The 18,418-nt window shown below is 46.9% G+C and overlaps 1 protein-coding gene and 1 long non-coding RNA gene across 2 annotated transcripts; one reads left to right on the top strand and one right to left on the bottom strand.

The window, feature by feature from the left end:
• Positions 1 to 39: 39 nt before the first annotated feature.
• On the top strand, positions 40 to 9,212 carry LOC116990902 (Sjoegren syndrome nuclear autoantigen 1 homolog). The gene is made up of 3 exons (XM_033049037.1): positions 40 to 167; positions 6,972 to 7,171; positions 8,953 to 9,212. Exons 1-3 carry the CDS (start codon positions 116 to 118, stop codon positions 9,031 to 9,033), a joined length of 333 nt encoding a protein of 110 aa, XP_032904928.1. The 5' UTR covers positions 40 to 115; the 3' UTR covers positions 9,034 to 9,212.
• Positions 9,213 to 11,565: 2,353 nt separating this feature from the next.
• On the bottom strand, positions 11,566 to 18,215 carry LOC116990903. The gene is made up of 3 exons (XR_004416653.1): positions 18,018 to 18,215; positions 15,603 to 15,730; positions 11,566 to 14,869 (listed from the first exon to the last, which is right to left on the bottom strand). It is a non-coding gene; the product is annotated as an uncharacterized LOC116990903 (long non-coding RNA).
• Between the last annotated feature and the right edge of the window lie 203 nt (positions 18,216 to 18,418).

The following is an 18,418-nucleotide window of genomic DNA, read 5'->3' as shown; positions in this document are numbered from 1 at the left end:
TGACGGCGGGCGCGGAATGATGACGGTAGGCCGGGCGGACGCGGGATGATGACGATGGGCCGGCCGGGCAGGCGGTTGCTAGGTGACGGCGGGCGGGAGGAAGGAGGAGGCCGCCATGACACAACAGGGCGCCGCGCTCCAGAGCTACAACAACGAGCTGGTGAAATGTGAGTGTGGAGATGGGGAATAGGAAGCGAGGCCGGTTGTTCGGCCCTTCTACCTACTGCGCGGTTTTACATCTGTGCTGCTTTCCTCCACAGATTCCTCCATGGTTCCCGTCACTAGTTTAGACCAAAGCCTGATATAGGATCTTTGGTTTAGACACCGCGACCTTAGTTATGGAGATACAAGGAATTGCAGATGCTGGAATGTTGAGCAAAACACAAAGTGCAGGAGTAACTCAGCGTTCGGGCAGCGTCTGTGGGGAATGGACAAGGTCGGGTCGGGTGGAGAGTGGGGAGAAAGTTCGAATAAGATGTGCCCTCGTGGACGTTTTCAAGAGAGAATTAGATTTAGCTCTTGGCTAATGGAATCAAGGAATATGAGGGGGAATCAGGAACGGGGTATTGATTGTGGCTGATCTGCCATGATCATATTGAATGGCGGTGCTGGCTCGAAGGGCCGAATGGCCTACTCCTGCACCTATGTTTCTAACGTGGTGCCTCGGTTTAAGAAGGACAGCAAGGAAATGCCTCGTAACTATAGACCAGTGAGCCCAATGTCTGTGGTAGGCAAGTCACTGAAGAGTATTCAGAGGGATAAGATACATATGCATCTGGATAGGGCACAGATTTGTATGTGGGAGATTGGGTCTCACGGACCTGATTGAGTTTTTTTGAGGAAGTAACTAAAAAGGTTAATGAGGGCAAAGTCAGACTATCCATACGGACTTCAGCAAGGCATTTGATAAGGGTCCGCATGGTAGGCTGCTCTGGAGAGTTAGATCGCACGGGGTCCAGGTAGAGGTAGCAGACTGGATAGACAATTGGTTTCATGGAAGGAAGCAGAGGGTGATGGTGGAAGAGTGTTTTTCATGCTGAAGGCCTGTGACTAGTGGTGTGTCTCAGCAATCGGTGCAGTGTCCTTTGCTGTTTGTGGTTTATATCAATGATTTGGATGAGAATGCAAGGCACGATTAGAGAATTTACAGAGGACACAAAAGTGGGTGGCATCGTTGATAGCAAAGATGATTACTATACATTGCAGCAGAATCTTGATCAGTTGGGCAGGTCGGCTGAGGAATGGTTAATGGAGTTTAATACAGATAAGTGGGAAGTCAAACCAGGGCTGGACATTGACAGTGAATGGTCGGGCTCTGGGGAGTGGGATCTTGGGGTGCAGGTACATAGTTCCTTGAAAGTGGAGTCACGGGCAGATAGTGTGGTCAAGAATACTTTTGGCAAATTGGCCTCCATCAGAGTATAGAAGTTGGGAGGTCATGTTATATCTGTACAAGACATTGGTGGGGCCACATTTGGAGTATTGGTCACCCTGTTATAGGAAAGATGTTAAGTTGAAAAGGGCACAGAGAAGATTTTACGAGGATGTTGCCAGGATTTGAGGGCCTGAGCTATAGGGAATGGTTGGGCAGACCAGGACTATATTCCTTGGAGCACAGGATGATGATGGGAGATCCTATAGAGGTGTATAAAATCATGAGAGGAATAGATCGGGTAAATGCACAGTCTTTTACCCAGAGTAGGGTGTAGATGGTTTATGCATGCAACCTATAATGTAGCTACCTCATCACCACTAACCACGCCCCATCATATTAGTATAACTGTGATATCCTCCCTTTGTTTCCTCCCACTTGGTCTCGGTACGTCTGAAGGCTGGATGCAGTCAGTGCTGGGACGTGTGTGCCATGTGCTTTAATAAACACTTAGTAAAGGTTACAGTGTGTCAGGTATCACTCCTTTACATGGTGTCAGCTAGTTAAACGCGCGCCTCCCGTTTACCGGTTTTCTTTTTATTTGTCCCCTGAGTGCCCAGTGTTGGGTTTCCCCTGATATGGCATCCTCATGCCGTAAGCCATCTCCCCTTGTCTTTGACGCTTACATTGCGGAGCGATGGGCTACTTTTGTGATGGACTACACTCACTTAGTTAACATTGTGCACCGGAACGACCCAGCTGCGGTCAAAGCCTCACTCCTGCTTAACCTGGCCGGTCCCGACGCCATGAAGAGAGCTCAGGCTTTCGTCTACGATCCAGCGGTCCTGGATGACAACAAACAGCTCGTCGAGCCAGCTGAATCTGCCGATGACCCGGTATGTCTTTTGCGCAAGTTTGCAGAGATTTGCGACCTGCCCTCCAACCGCATATTGGAGCGGGCTAGGTTTTTCTCACGGAAGCAGCAGCCGGATGAACCTGTCGAGTGTTTCATCGCTGACCTGCGCCACCTTGCTCAGCGGTGCCGTTTTGAGACCATGCGAGACCAGCTCACCAGGGACATTCTCGTCACTGGCATGCTCGACCAGAAACTACGTGCCGATTTGCTGCAACGGCCTGACCTAACCCTGACTCAAGCAATGCATGCGTGCCGCATCGCCGAAGTGGTTAACCCTCCGCATGGGCAGAGGGGATCCAACAGCCGAGCCATAAATCTGACTGGCGTTGCAGGACAACGCCGTATGCAGGACAACTTTCACCCTCCACCGCGGCCCGTTCGTACATCTCGGGTCCCGCGCTCTCAGAAGTGTCCCAACTGTAATTATGTCCACCCCACGCAGTCACAGTGCCCAGCTCTTGGAAAATCTTGCAATTTCTGTAAGAAAATGAACCACTTTGCAGCTGCCTGCAGGTCCCGTGGGAATGTGCTCTCAGCTCCCAGACAATTCCTAAACAACCTTCAGCAAGTTGATAGTGAGATGGATTCTCAGTCCTCTGTCGACACTGCCCCCGACTCTGAGCTCAGCTATTCCATGGGAGATGCAAGTGTTTACACTCTCCTCCACAGCCGATCTCGCCTCCCCGATCCATCTGTGCTCATTACCGTGAACAATAAGTCCTTCTCTGCGAAGCTGGATACTGGAGCAAAAGTGAACGTAATGTCAATATCACTGTTTCACAAGATAAGAAATAATGAGCTGTTGACTGCAGATCGCTCTGTTTTGCGTGCCTATGGGGAAGAGGAGCTAACACCTGTGGGGAGGGCGACCTTCCATTGTGTGCTACAGAAATCATCCCGTGACCTGTCGTTCTTTATTCTGGATTGCGACTGTGTAACTCTACTGAGCAACCAGGCCTGCCAGGATCTTGGTCTGGTGTCCTTCGACCATACGATCCACGAGGTGCAAGCAGTGATGGATCCACTATCCGAGTACCCGGACCTGTTCGACGACAAGTTGGGAAAGCTGCCGCTTGTGTATAAAATCGCAACAGACCCCTCCGTGGTGCCTGTGATCCGCCCACCTCACAGAGTGTCGTTCGCCATGAAGGGTAAGGTGGAGGCTATGCTGAAGGATATGGTTAACATGGGAGTGCTGGAGGCTGTCAGCGATCCCACCGAATGGGTCTCCACCATGGTCGCCACAATGAAGAAAGGGAAGAATGAAATACGGGTATGCATCAACCCTAAGGACTTGAATCTGGCGATTAAACGGCCCCACTACCCTATGAGGACTGTTGAAGATGTTGCCGCCCAGGTCGGACAAGCCACGGTGTTTTCCGTCCTCAATGCCAGGAGTTCATTTTGGCAAATACCCCTGGACAAACGCTCCTCGGACTTGACCACATTCGGTACACCCTTCGGCAGGTTTAAATTTTTGCGGATGCCGTTCGGCATCAACTCCGCCAGTGAGGTATTCCAGCGTTCTATGGAACAATTGTTTGCAGGTCTGCCCTGTGCGATTATTGTGGACGACATTCTGGTCTATGGAAGGGATGTGGCTGAACATGACCGCCACCTCCGACAGATTCTAGACCGCGCACGGCAGATCAATCTAAAGCTGAACCAGTCAAAATGCAGGTTCCGGGTGCCTGAGGTCCCATATGTTGGCCACATTTTCACGGCCCACAGGTTAAAGTCCGACCCGCAAAAGACCAGCGCCATCTCCGAGCTGCCTGCCCCGACTGATGTTACCAGTCTACAGCGCTTCCTGGGTATGGTCAACTATCTGGGCAAGTTTATCCCTGACCTCAGCGAGCTGAGCGCACCCCTGAGCCAACTTACTAAAAAGGACATTGCTTGGTTCCACACCACCAGCAGGCTTTCGACCTACTAAAGAAGAAGCTGATCAGCACACCTACTCTGAAGTTCTTTGATTTACTACGTCCGGTTGTGGTAACGTGCGACGCTTCTCGTTTTGGACTGGGTGCTGCTTGTCTGCAGCCCCATGATGATGGTTCGTTGCAGCCTATCTCCTATGCCTCTAGGACCATGACGGACACAGAGCAGCGCTATGCGCAGATAGAGAAGGAGCTGCTGGCGGTTGTGTTTGCCTGTTCTAAGTTTAAGGACTTCCTCTTTGGCACCAGGTTCACTGTAGAGACGGATCACCAACCCCTGGTGACGATCCTTAACAAGCCTATACACAGCGCTCCAGCCAGGCTACAGCGGATGATGCTGCAGCTACAGCGGTTTGACTTTAAAATCGTCTACAAGAGGGGCACCGAGATGCATGTGGCTGACGCGCTGTCCCGGGCCCCCCGGACCTCCTGCGACCAGCACCCCTTCGAGCAGGCAGACCTACAGGTACTGAACGTGAACTTCGTCCCTTCCAAGCAGCTCCAGTGCCTGGTTGAGCATACCGCTAACGACCCCGACCTGCAACAGCTTGCTGCTGTCATCAAGCGCGGGTGGCCTATCAAACGGACTTCATTGCCTGCTGGCGTTCACCCTTTTTTTCTGGTTCGCGATGAGCTGGTGCTCCGGGACGGCATTATCATCAAGGGACACAAGGTGGTCGTCCCTGCCTCGCTGTACGGTTTGTACTTCAACGCTGCCCATATGGGGCATCCCGAGGCAGATGCCACCATCTCGCATGCCCAGGAACAATATTATTGGCCGGGCATGGCAAAGTACATCAAGGCCAGGGTGGCCTCCTGTCCGGATTGCAACTCTCTTGCCCCGCATCAGCAGCGACAGCCGCTTCTACAACAGCCTGCCCCTGACATGCCCTGGTCTTCGCTGGCTGCTGATATTTTCGAGTGGCGTGGAAAGCAGTACCTTGTGTTGGTCGACTCTTACTCAAATTGGTTCGAGGTGGACCTTCTCCCTGCCATCACCTCGGAGATGGTGATCAGTAAGCTCCGAAGTCATTTCGCCACGTTTGGTTCCCCGGTTCGGTTGCAGACCGACAACGGCCGCCAGTTCACTAGTGCCGAATTTCAAGCTTTCGCTGCAAAGTGGAACTTCAATCATTTCACCAGCAGCCCGGAGTACCCGCAGAGCAATGGACTGGCTGAACGTGCGGTCCGCAGTGCAAAGCACCTGCTTGAACAATCCCGTCTCTCCAACGGTGATTTCTATCAGGGTCTGTTGAACCTTCGAAATATCTCCAAGGACAGTACAATGCGATCCCCTGCCCAACGCCTCATGTCCCGCGTTATTCGCCCTCCGATGCCGATCGCCCAGCAGTCCCTGATGCCCAAAGTCCTGCAGCCTGCTGCTGTCCAGCAACGGATTGCTCAGAAGCACGAAATCCAGCGCTGCTCGCACGACAAGTCCTGCCGCCCCCTATCCCCACTGCTGCCTGGCCAGGTCGTCCGTTTGCAGACGTCTACCAGCTTCTCCCGACTCGCTACCGTAGTCAGGGTCGACAGTTCGCCACGGTCCTACCTGGTGGATTTTGAGGGGACTATCTACCGGCGCAGCCGCCAGCACCTGTTGGCGGTCAACGAGCCCAAACCACCTCCTGCGGTTCCGTATGCCCCTCCATCGCGTGTCGAGCCTTCCTCCACTAACTTACCCTCTGCTCCCTGCATGCCCCGGTCGGTCCGCTTGCCTCGGTCTCCTCCCCCTGCTCTTCCAGGGTTGGCCTCTCCGGCCCTGTCGTCCCTTGTCAGGTCTTCACTCTCCGACTTCTGCTCATTCTACCCCTTCTGCTTCACCTGGTTCACCTGTGCCTCTCGGTTCCCCTTTCAAGCTTGGGTCTCCACCTACCTTCTCTCTCCCTCCTGTTCCTGTTCCTGTCCCTCCTCCTATTCTTTCGGGTGGGGAGGGTGAGGGTGCTGTGCGCACTCGCTCGGGTCGGATTGTCAAACCTCCGGCTCAATACGGAGACTTCGTATAGCTTTGCAGGTACTGTATAACCAACCTGCTATGCCGTAACTTGTTTAATTTGTAAGGGGAAGGATGTAGATGGTTTATGCATGCAACCTATAATGTAGCTACCTCATCACCACTAACCACGCCCCATCATATTAGTATAACTGTGATATCCTCCCTTTGTTTCCTCCCACTTGGTCCCGGGACGCCTGAAGGCTGGATGCAGTCAGTGCTGGGACGTGTGTGCCATGTGCTTTAATAAACACTTAGTAAAGGTTACAGTGTGTCAGGTATCACTCCTTTACATAGGGTGACTAATAACAAGAGAACATAGGTTTACATTTTTTGCACAAAGATAGTGGGTGAATGGAACGAGCTGCCAGATGGAGGTAGTTGAGGCAGGTACAATCAAAATGTTTAAAAGTCATTTGGGCAGGTACATAGATAGGACATGTTTAGAGGGATATGGGCCAAATGCAGGCAGGGACTAGTGTAGATGGTGGCATGTTGGTCAGCATGGGCAAGTTGGGCTGAAGGGCCTGATTCCACACTGTATGACTATGACACTATAAATGGAAGAGGGGAAATGGAGAACAATATAGCTTGTTTCCAGGAAACTCCACACAGTCCAATTATTCACCCAATTATTTCATGAATGAGTTACTCTATATTGATTCCAAATCTCTCAATCTCCTGCACCGATTGTCTAACACTCCTATTGGATGTTTAAATTCCTGTGCTAACTAGAGATTGTTCTACCAGGTATTGAGGAATTGTGTACGAAGAGAGAAGAGCTGAACCAGCAAATTCTCCAGGAAGAGGAGGAGAAGAACAGGCTGCAGAACGACATCCGGCTTTTGACAGAGAAACTTGCAAAGGTGAACGAGAGCCTGGCACGCAAGATGGCCACCCGAAACGAATTTGACAGAACGATCGCAGAGACAGAAGCTGCCTATATGAAGGTGAGTACAATCCCCTTCAGATTCTGTTAATTACAATCATATAAAACACTGTAAATCGTCACAGTCTAAGCATTGAACCCGTACAGGAAAACCAAGTCTTTTGTTAAATGTAGAAACAAAGAACTGCAGATGCTGGTTTATACCAAAGGTAGAGACAAAGTGCTGGAGAAACTCAGCAGATTAGGCAGCATCTCTGGAGAAACGAGATAGGTGACACTTCAGGTTGGGATCCTTCATCAGATGAGAAAAGACCTGGACATATCAGGGCCAGCAACAAATGACCTCAGACAGGGTGGTGCCCTGGTAGGCCAATTGTTGGTTGGAGAAGGAGTGATCTCAAGAGGGATACAATCTTGCAGCTGTGTTGTTCTATCTTTGTGGGGTTGCCTAAACATTTGTGCTTAGGGCAGAATGCTGAAATGGTTATTGGCATTTCCAAGGATATCTCTGGGTATTTCTGATGGTGTCCACTGTTCTTTTAATGTCACCCGTGCAAAATTCCTGTTGTCTGTTCAGGTGCGAAGACACATGTGTGAATCAAAAATCTGTGCTTTGTCCTTGGTTAAAATGCCCAACTTTGCCTGGGATTTGATCAGATAACCTGAGGATAAACTGTTTCCTACATGTTGTTGTAATCTTCAGACCGTTAAAACTTAATTCCTTCTTTTATGCCTTGATTATATTAAAATCCTTCGGTGGAATGTTCTCCGTCTTATGCCTGAACCCACTCTATAACTACAGTAAACTTGCTGTAATGGACCCCTTATAACGGATATTAGTTATAGTGGACGTACCTGCCAATGCCATCCTCTACTGGTACCGTCTCCTCAGCCACCTACTGTCCTGGCTTCCGACACCATCCCTGTCAAGTCTTCTAATGTTTTTGCAGATTCCCCGCTCGCAAGATGTACCAGTGATCCCTTCTTCACCCATCAGCTCACGTTATAGCCTGTTAGGACAGCACTCTGTTCAGGCTGATACCACCAACCGATGTATACAGCAATTCGTTCTTCCCCCGCACAATTAAAGCATGGAATAATCTCCACCCAACTATAGTTACCCAACCAGATGCAACTACATTTTAAGTAGCTCTTTCTTCCCAATAACCCTTTCTGGCTTACCACCTCCAGTTTAAATTCCATTTGGAATATTTTGGAGGACCAAGAAACCAAGAACCAAGAACAGGACGCGCTTGGTCACTGTGGGACTCTCTCCCCCTCACCAGCTGTCGCTTTGTCTGCTCCACTGTCTCCTTCTCCACTGGAGTCGCTGACAGACTCCACCTTGGAAGATGTCGGTGATGGTGAGGGTGGAGGAGGTGGTGGCAGCGGGGAGTGAACAAATGTGATTGCCAGCGGAAGAAGCGGCGGCTGGTGAGGGAAGGGAACCCACAGTGACTGAGTGCGTCCTGTCGATGGCACGGCCTGTAGAAAACGCTGTCCCCAGGGGCTACAACGTGAGCCACAACAACACGCTGTGTCAACCGGATCGTGCAGCGGGTGTTGGTCTCGCTGGTGCAGGCCGGGGGGATACGGTGAAATGACAAAGTACTGGAGTAACTCAATCAGTCTGAAGAAAGGTCTCGATGTCACCTATCCATGTTCTCCAGAGATGCTGCCTGACCCACTGAGTTACTCCAGCATTTTGTGTATTAACCATCATCAGTTCCCATTTCAAGGCAGAAGAATCAATGTCTAACTCTCCCCTCCATGATCCTACATTTTCTTCCTCGGCACCCGTTAACTGCATTGTTGGTGCGCTGTTCCCTTCTGTTTGCACAGATCCTGGAGAGCTCACAGACTTTGCTGACCGTCCTGAAGCGGGAAGCTGGAACCCTGAATCAGGTCAACGACAACAGCTGAGTAGCAGTCCTGGTCTTCTGCAGTCGGCTTCAATCACAACAGTGAGAAATGTGTCATTGGATGCCTCATAAAAGATAACTCTTGTATAGTTTCAAATTACGCCTTTATCAGGGATTCAGGATTACTTAAACACTTGAATTTGTAGTTCTGCTTTATAATAAAGTATACAGATATGAGAAGTTTGGATTATTTAAATATAGTGATTATAATGGATGACTTGAAATCCAATGTTTCCTGTCGTTAATGATAGGAGTGGAGGGATAGTGATTCCTAACCTATAATAATTGTATCATTTGAACTCCTCCGAACAACTCAATGTTGCAAGAAAATGCTACATTTTGAAGAAAATTCATTGCTGGAGAGGTAAAGCTGATGTTCTGGTCGGCACTTGCTAGAAAACTCTTATGCATTGTACTTTGTAACAAACCCCTTGCTGTTCATACGGAAGATGTTGTCAGTGTTCTGGTAGATGCGAAGACCTGGTAACTCCCAGCACCGTGGGTTTATGACTTCTGCAGTCATGTTATTTTGAACAGCAGACAGAACAACTGAGTCCATCCACTTAGTTTTAATAAAAGATTCACACCCTAAGGTTGTTGGAAGTATATGAAAAAGGAACAGACAAAAAGAGGACAAAACATGCAAATTAATGGTTTAAAAACATTAACAAGTTGAACTTGTGTCTGTTCATTTCTGTGGGACGGACAAATGGGTCATGGGGTCCGTTCCTGTGCCATTCTATGTTTAATGCTGTAAACACAAACATCAAGCTGCAAACACTCCAATATCGCAGACTCCCAAACCCTGCATTAAACGCTCCAATCTTGCAGTATCCTCAAGCCCGGCATAAAAAACTCCCCTCTCCCGTGTAGAGCCCTCTACATATTGCCAGAGGAAACTCTCCTCAACACATTGACATCAGTGATTAACAACGGGTAAACGTTGGCAGTGTTGCTACGTATAGTGCAGCTGTTCCACAGCTTCAAACGCCTGTATTCATTTCTAACCTCCATTGCAGTCTGTGTGTAGTAAATTTGCCCTTTTGTGAATTACTTCTGGTGTTAGTGAGGTGACAGGAGAATTAGTAGAGGTATTAATTAATAAATATGACAGAATGGGTTACTGAGAAATACTGGGAAGGAGATAGCTCTGAGCTGCTATAAATTGGATGGCTTGGCTGGCCTCCTTTGGTGTTATATGGAAATATGAACTTAAATGATGTATTCAGTCATATTGATATCGTCACTGAGGATGCGGGCAATTAGATTTATCTCCAAATAAAAATGTTGGACAAATGGCCAGGCAGCAATCTGTGGAAAGAGTTGGTGTCAGCATTTTGGGATAATTTCCATAATTGGAAAAGTTAATAAAGTGCTAGAGTGGGAAAGGGGGGCACAAACTAGAAAGGATTGTGCTGGTTTGAAAAGCTTTAAGGACAATGGTCCGATATAAATGAAGGTTAACAGGAGCAAGTCCTTCACAACCTTGTAGAATGTTTCTACTACCTTGTGGAACCTCGGTAGTAAAGAAAGCAAACGCACTGCTAGCATTTATTTTGAGAGGGCTTATATACATAAACAGGGATGCAACGCTGAGGCTCTATAAGGTGCTGGTCAGGCTGCATTTGGAATATTGTGAGCAATTTTGGGCACCATATCTGAGAAAGGATGTGCTGACTCTGGAGAGAGTCCAGAAGAGGTTTACAAGAATGATCCCAGGAATGAATAGGTTAACATATGATGAGTGTTTGACGGCACTGGACCTGTACTCGCTGAAGTTTAGAAGAATGAGGGGGGGACCTCATTGAAACGTACAGAATAACGAAAGGCTTGGATAGAGTGGATGTGGAGAGGATGTTTCCACTAGTGGGAGAGTCTAGGACTAGAGAATCATAGAATCAGAATTAAAGGACGTTCTTTTAGGAAGGAGATGAGGAGAATTTCTTTAGTCAGAGGGTGGTGAATCTGGAATTCTTTGCCACAGAAGGCTGTGGAGGCTACAAGTCAGTGGATATATTGAAGGCAGAGATAGATAGATTCTTGATTAGTACGGGTGTCAGAAGTTATGGGGAGAAGGTAGGAGAATAGAGTTAAGAGGGAAAGATAGATCACCCATGATTGAACAGCGGGATAGACTTGATGGGCCGAATGGGGACGGCTGTAATGGAAGCGATGGCTGCAATGGGCCTTTGTAGCCAGCTGCAACTGGGACTGTAAAATGGCACCTCTTGCATACAGACTCTTGGCTGTTCTGCACCTTCTGTACAATCTGAGGGATTGTGCCCATGTACGGTGATAGTCTTGCTGAGCCGTATGCAAAAACATATTTCACTGTACCTTGGTATACGTGATAATAAAGAAACCATTGAAGTCCGAGGCAGGAAATTAACAGTACTAAGTACAGGAATAAAACAAGTTAAATGACAGATCAGCCAGAGTTCAATTCAACACAGTACAGGCAGTAAGTCATGTCCTGTTTGTTTCTTCAGTACTTGAAGGTAAATCTATTTTAGACACTTTTCCACACAAAAACTATTGACAGTGTATTTTTTATTTTAAATCAATCACATCTCTGAAAATCATAAATCATAATGAATATTATTACATCTACAACCAAAAAGTACAAATTTTCTATCAAAATAAGCCCTGCGAATCACTGTAAAGAAAGAAACCTGCAGAGGACGTGTCCTTAATTGAGTTTTTTCTTTAAATAATGTGTTTTCTAAGCATTATCATTCCAGGTGAATGTTGGTACAAACAATGCATTTGGCCTTATGACTGGACGGTGGCAACTTTCAGTTCTTCCTATCAGTTCAATCTCTAAGTGCAAAATTCTACAGTGCATATGGAATTTCATGGAATAAAATGTCTTTCACCTGGCTCTCAGACCTATGATGACGGGCCAGCCAATTTCAGAATCTTTTTGTGTTCATCCCTCTTCTGTTAACGGTTTTTATCAAACGTGGTCATTTATGTCAATGGTCACAGAAGACTGTTTTCAAATGTTCTAGCTACTAATAATATGCTTACGACATTACGATTATAAAATCCTCCTATAATAATGCTGTTAGTTGGTTTGAATGTTTTTGGAGTGTGTCATATGTGGTGTTGAGAGAGATGGTGAAGATTCTTGGGAGTGGTCAGATGGTGTGAGCTCCTTGTGCCTATGGAACTGCACCCAGTTCTCACATAAACCTTACTATAGCTAAACCCCAAACACCTCCATTCATAAATAATTAGAATATATTCAAAATAAGTGGTCAGCATCAAAAACATTAAAATAGACACTAGTTTACGTAGAAATCTTTTGCGAAACAAATCTATGATTACAACATAGTCTAACTTAGTTACCTCTCCAGATTTGTTCTAATTTTCCAGTGTGTTTCGTATCACATTACAAAAACATGGGACTAGAGTAAAGCTCAGAGGGAAGGGTGTCGAGAGCAGAGGTGGATGAGGTGCTGGGCGACAATTGCCTGACCTCGTCCATGTCTGGCTCGTGAACGCTGACTCAGTAACTTGCAGTTAGCTCACACACTCGTTCATCCCCAGGCAGACGTAACACATCCAGTGACTGCGACCTCAGTTTACGTGGATGGTTTGGTAGTAAAGTGTAAGTCGGTAGAGAATAATTCCACACATCTCTCAGTGGTTTTCATACAACTATGACACTGGTTCAACACTGGAACAATTTCCATCCCTGACCACTGCAGATTATCTCTGTGTTCAACAACTACCTTTATCACCCTGACGGAGATGAATCCATCATTATGAATAATAATGCAAGTGCTTTTGGACTCCAAGAACCAAGGCAAAAACTACATGACAATAGCTTCAAATGATCGCTAATAACAGGTTTCTTCGTACACCTCAGCCCAAGCATGACTTAAACCCAGAAAATAAGTTGCATTCTGTCCCAGTGCTTTACATTTCAGCGTGAATAAAGAGATAGATATTTCATGGGCCATTAAATTCCCATACAACATCAGGGCCAACTATACTCCAAAGACCACTCCGTGTTCTATTGCCAAGTCCTGATCTAACATTTTAATCTAGTTTTAATCAGAAAATTATAAAAATCTAGTCTCTCGACTAAACATTTCACTTCCACTTGTAACAGCAGATAATTTCCCTTGAGTCACAAGGAATTTCCTGCAGTTTCCCACTCACAGTTCATCGCCCTGAATTGCATTGAATTAACAATGTTTTCTAACTAATCAAAGTGGAAAGTGAGACAGAAGTAATGCAGCCTACAAACCTAATTTTGCACCTTTCCCACTCCACTCAGAGACAATGCCAAATCCAAACTAAATGTCTTTCTACACACATTTAAGCTGCCATCTGGTTCCTTGGGCTGAGATTAAACCGAATCCTTAGTTTTTCTTTCTAATTTTCTTTTAGGAAATCCAGTAGGCACTGCTGCATCAGAATTATTGGCATTGGGTGCTCTCAGCGCTGCAACATTTCAGAAGACAGTGTAGTTGCCAAGACAATAACGATAGCAGCATGTCCCCTGCCCTCTCCCCATCACACAAGTATAATCCTCTCCACCGTCAGGAAACACAATTTCAGATCCATATTTTGCTTGATTGAAGATTTTCTTTGTAGGATCTGAGAGTGCAATGTCATTCCTAGACTACCCAAGAGGAACTAAATCAACAACAGGAAATATGCAGGTGATGGCATTGAGCTACAGAAAGTCTTTCAATTATTTCTGCCTCAAATAAAACACTCCCGCTGTTATTTATTGCATTTTACATCGGTCCATTTGCACGGACCATTCTACACCTTTTTCAGGTGTATTAGGGCTAAATGGATCCAAAAAGAGAAGAGCTTTGTCCCCGAAGACTGATCATTTGAAACCACACAAATATTTGATGCTTCAGTTCGAGGCATCAACAAATGTTCATTCTGGTAGAACAGCAGCAGCACGCATCCATTCTTGCCCTTGTACATGGAGCAACTCTCTCGCACTATCCTAACTACCCAGTGGATACATGGCACTAAAGACTTTCCATAGAAATCCCATCTTCAATGCAAGGAGTGGTTTGGTGTTCTCAGCCTCCACGCCTCACCAGGAGGTGGTCAGATGCCAAGGTGCCGGGATGGTTCATTACATCATTTAAGACACAGGAAATGAGCATTGAAAATGGAAAGAGTTATACCCATCAGTGGCACAATGCAAATTACAAACTAGAGAAATACATTATATACATAATGTTGCAATGTGAAATGCAACTGCAATCGTCAATGCTAGAAACAGGAACCAGGGTCCCAATACTCAAAGACAAATGTGGTCAAAGCCACAAAACACAGGGTGAAAGTAAAGTCTCCGCTGTAAAGTAGTCAGCATCTTCCAGAAAGAGCTTCACCTTGGTGGTCCCGCCTATCCAGGAATGATTTAGAATCAGGTCAGAGCCCTTAGAGAGCAAGTGCAAAAGTAGCAAATTGGGTGCAGGGGGTAAGAGGTCTCTGTGCTTCAAGGCTGCCACATAAATGCAGCAGTGTGCCACCTGTAATCTGGAGACGACTCCTGGAGGCGCAGCAGAAACTCAAAGGAATGTCAGGAAACAAACTGAAGTTCTTTCAAGATTACCCTTGGTCCTGGGACATGCAGTGTGACCTGCATAGCTACAAGGAGACAGGTGAGTTTCTGGAAGGAGTCCTGGCCACACCTCAGATGGCACGTAGCCTGCATGTACCATCCGAACAACTCTTGGCACATTAGTCCCTAAAGAAGCACTGTTACCATCCCGAGATCCACCTGCTTCAGATCAGAAGTACAGCGCTGGTTCACTGCTGTAGTCTGAATGGCGGCTGTTGTCTGTTGGTGTGAGCTGTGGACAAAAGGGAACAAGAGTGAGTGCTGGGGACTAATCAACAACAAGGGTACAGAGAGGAGTTAGTCAAAAGCCATGACATTACTCTGGTTTGATTTCCTTTTACCCTTTTAATCCAGTCCAGATGAAGGGTCCTGACCCAAAACGTCTGTCCGTTTACTTCCACAGATGCTGCCTGACCCACTAGTTCCTTCACTTGTGTGTCGACCCTAACCCTGGTCCTGCATTCATGACATTAAACCCTATTGCCACGTGCTCACCTAGTCCTGTCATTGGTCCATTATACTTTATTGCAGTGGCTGTGCCTCTGCAATAAAGTAATTCATACAAACAGTCTGAAGATGGGTCCCGCCCAAAAACGTCACCCATCCTTTTTCTCCAGAGATGCTGCCGGATCCACTGAGTTACTCCAACACTTCCAGTCTTGTTCTTTAATTCTCTGGACTATTCATCCTTTAAAGCAATTAGACTGTGCAGTGCGGAACGATCTTGAATTATCTCTCCAAATTTAGACAAGCTGATAATGCTCCCTTGGAGGGAGGAGGTCCTTGTGTGTCACCCACCTGATTATAGTTTACAACAGTGCTTTATGTGACACAATAAACACATGCTTCTGGTTTCCTGCTCTCACCCAGGCCGCTCATGTGATCAACCCATGGCTTACACACCTCTGATAACGTAACCATCTTACACCAGTCAGCAGCCGTACTTTGCCACAGAATAAACTCACCATGTTGTCCTCTGTCGTGGATTCTCCACCCTGCATCGAGCTGTCTCGACTGGAAAAGGGTTCATTCAGCTTCTGTTCCTGCCACGTGTCGAAGGGCATCGTGTGTTTAGGCGTGTAACTCGACAGGGCTGCCGAAGGAAACATTATATCAGTAATGGCCACCCAGTGCTAGATTGCTAAGTTTGTCGTAAATGATCCCGTGGAGTGCGAGAGATCAGACCACACCTCCACCGACTGGAAATACGTGAATATTTACAGAGCTCAAATGTGGAATAGCACAGAACTGAATCTGTATAAAAGATTTCTGAAGTCATCAAGAGGGATGGCAGAGAACAGCTAGCCCAAGCAGAATATGAGCAGCTCACACCTCAGCGGTATGAACATTGACTTCTCTAACTGCAAGTAACCCTTGCCTTCCCTCTCTCTCCATCCCTCCCCTTCCCGGTTCTCTGACTTGATCTCCATCCCCTGTGTCTCATTTTCACACCTTACATTTCCTTATCTCTGTATCTCCCTCTCCCCTGATTCAGTCCAAAGAAGGGTCTCGACCTGAAACGACACCCATTCCTTCTCTCCAGAGATGCTGCCTGTCCCGCTGAGTTACTCCAGCATTTTGTGTCCATCTTCGGTTCACCTGCAGTTCCTTCCTACACCAAGATCGCCTAGCTAAGGTCTCGACTTCAACCCTTTGATTCATCTTCACTTCTTGCTTCACTGTTTACTTTTGCTATTGTTTCACTTTCAGGATAATTCCATCTGTGTGTCTACAAACTATCTTGCAGTACCTTGTTACAGCCACGAGGTAGAGCTGTAGCACCAGTTCTGCCCAAAACTAATGGAACACATAGGGCCGAAGGCTCGAAGGGCCGAATGGCCTCCTCCTGCACCTATTTTCTATGTTTCTAACACCAACCCTGGCCTTAAGGACATTCCCCATGAAAATAAATACTCAAAGCTCGCAATTCACAAGAAAAATACATTTGTACCGATACACTTAACAAATAATGAACTGTAGTTTTCTAGTAATCCTTCCATGGGATGTAGATTCTGCTGACAAGGCCCGGACATAGTAGTTTGTGAGAGTCAAGGCACATTGTTGGGCACCCAGAACAGACATGGATGGTATCCAATCATCTTTCCTGGAGGACATCACTGAACCAGCTGGAATTTTACAACAGTCTGATAATATCACAATCACTACTCTTCCTACCAGCTTTATATCACAGATTGATTAACAGAATGTCTTTAGCTGCTGCGACTGGAAGTGAGCCCATCCCTCTGGCTCATATATGCAGCTCTCTGGATTAACACCCAATACAATCACTGCGTTACCATTGCCCAGAATGTTTCAAAGTCCTAAGCAAAATGAAGAGCAACAGTAATCAATGTAACTTGGTGAAATGGTTTCTGTTGCAATTGAACAGTAAATTTCCTCCTACACACCCACTTTCATTCGCAAAACCCCAATTACTTCTCCTCTTCCACGTCTACTTCTAATGAAATAGTATTGCATAAAGCAGTCTAATGTTGTAAGCTATTGACAAAGACCTGCATCATCAGATTACATTCCTTGATGAGGTTACTGTGAGTTCCTGATTTATTCTGTTTGCCCGCTTCATCATTCAGCCTCCCTCCCATGGTTGTGACAGCAGCTTCATCACAGACTCCCAGCTTCCTAATCTAGAATGTTGCTTTTGTAAATGTGTACAGCAGTTGTGTTTGATTCACCCTACCAAGGCCAGAAGGATTGCTGTGTAGCTGTGTAAATGTCCCTCAAATGAAAGGCAGGATTAGCGGCAGGATTGTCAAATCAGTCCGCTCGACTCTTCCTTAATAACTGTGATCCAGGAGCGGCATGGTGGCGCAGCAGTAGAGTTGCTGCCTAACAGCGCCATATACCCAGGTTCCATCCTGACTACAGGTGCTGTCTGTACAGGATTTGTACGTTCTCCCCACTGTGTGGGTTTTCTCCGGGATCTCCGATTTCCTCACACACTCCAAAGACGTGCAGGTTTGTAGATTAATTGGCTTGGTAAAAATTGTAAATTGTCCGTAGTGTGTACAGGGTAGAGTTTTGGTAACGCTGGTCGGCGCGGACATGAAGGGCCAAAGAGCCTGTTTCCGCGCAATGTCTCTGAACTGAACTGAACCGAAGATGAGATGGTGTGAAAAGATATAGAAAAGGAAAAAGCACCCATAGTTAGGATGGAACCTGGGACTGGCGCTGTGAGGCTGTAACTACACCCATAGTCAAGATGGAACCTGGGAACTCTGGCGCTGTGAGGCTGCAACTCTACGCTGTGCCGCCATTGAAGTGCCTGTAATGAGAGAGAGCCTTCCACAGTAATTTGGGTAGAGAGATTTCACCAGTGATGAGTGGCCCCACGCCTCATGTGGTGCTGTTTGGACAAGTACCTGAGGTGACGGTGTTGGAGTGCATGGGGCTGCTGGTGGACGTAGGGGAGCTGGTGTAGCTGGGACGCGGGAAGAAGGTGGTCAAGGGTCGCTCCTCCTCATCGTCCTCACTCCCGTCAGAATCATCCTCTTGAATTAGCGAGCTCTCAGATGGGTACTCGAATGTCGTGTGCAGACTAGAATCATTGAACGAAATCTTCATCTGGCAAAACATTGCAAAAAAGAACATGAATAAACCAGGCACAAACTTCAAACAATGTTCTTCCAAGACAGTTTTAATCAGTTTAAAAACAGTTTTGACCATCACGGCAGCCTCTGAGAGGAAGTGGGAGGCATGGCTGGTGAAAGATGAGGGGGAGAAGAGTTGTAGCTAGAACCAAGAGAAGTAGCAGGGTGGAAAA

Source organism: Amblyraja radiata, chromosome 32, assembly GCF_010909765.2.
Source record: "Amblyraja radiata isolate CabotCenter1 chromosome 32, sAmbRad1.1.pri, whole genome shotgun sequence".
In the NCBI taxonomy this organism is placed as follows: domain Eukaryota; kingdom Metazoa; phylum Chordata; class Chondrichthyes; order Rajiformes; family Rajidae; genus Amblyraja; species Amblyraja radiata.
The sequence above is the reverse complement of the archived record's forward strand: the minus strand, read 5'-3'. Positions and strand labels throughout refer to the sequence as shown.

Excerpts from the sequence above, each read along its gene's own strand:
- LOC116990902 (XM_033049037.1), top strand. The coding sequence starts at position 116 with ATGACACAACAGGGCGCCGCGCTCCAGAGCTACAACAACGAGCTGGTG. Across the intron at positions 168-6,971 it reads CAACAACGAGCTGGTGAAAT|GTATTGAGGAATTGTGTACG; the intron begins GTGAGTGTGGAG and ends TTGTTCTACCAG. Across the intron at positions 7,172-8,952 it reads CAGAAGCTGCCTATATGAAG|ATCCTGGAGAGCTCACAGAC; the intron begins GTGAGTACAATC and ends CTGTTTGCACAG.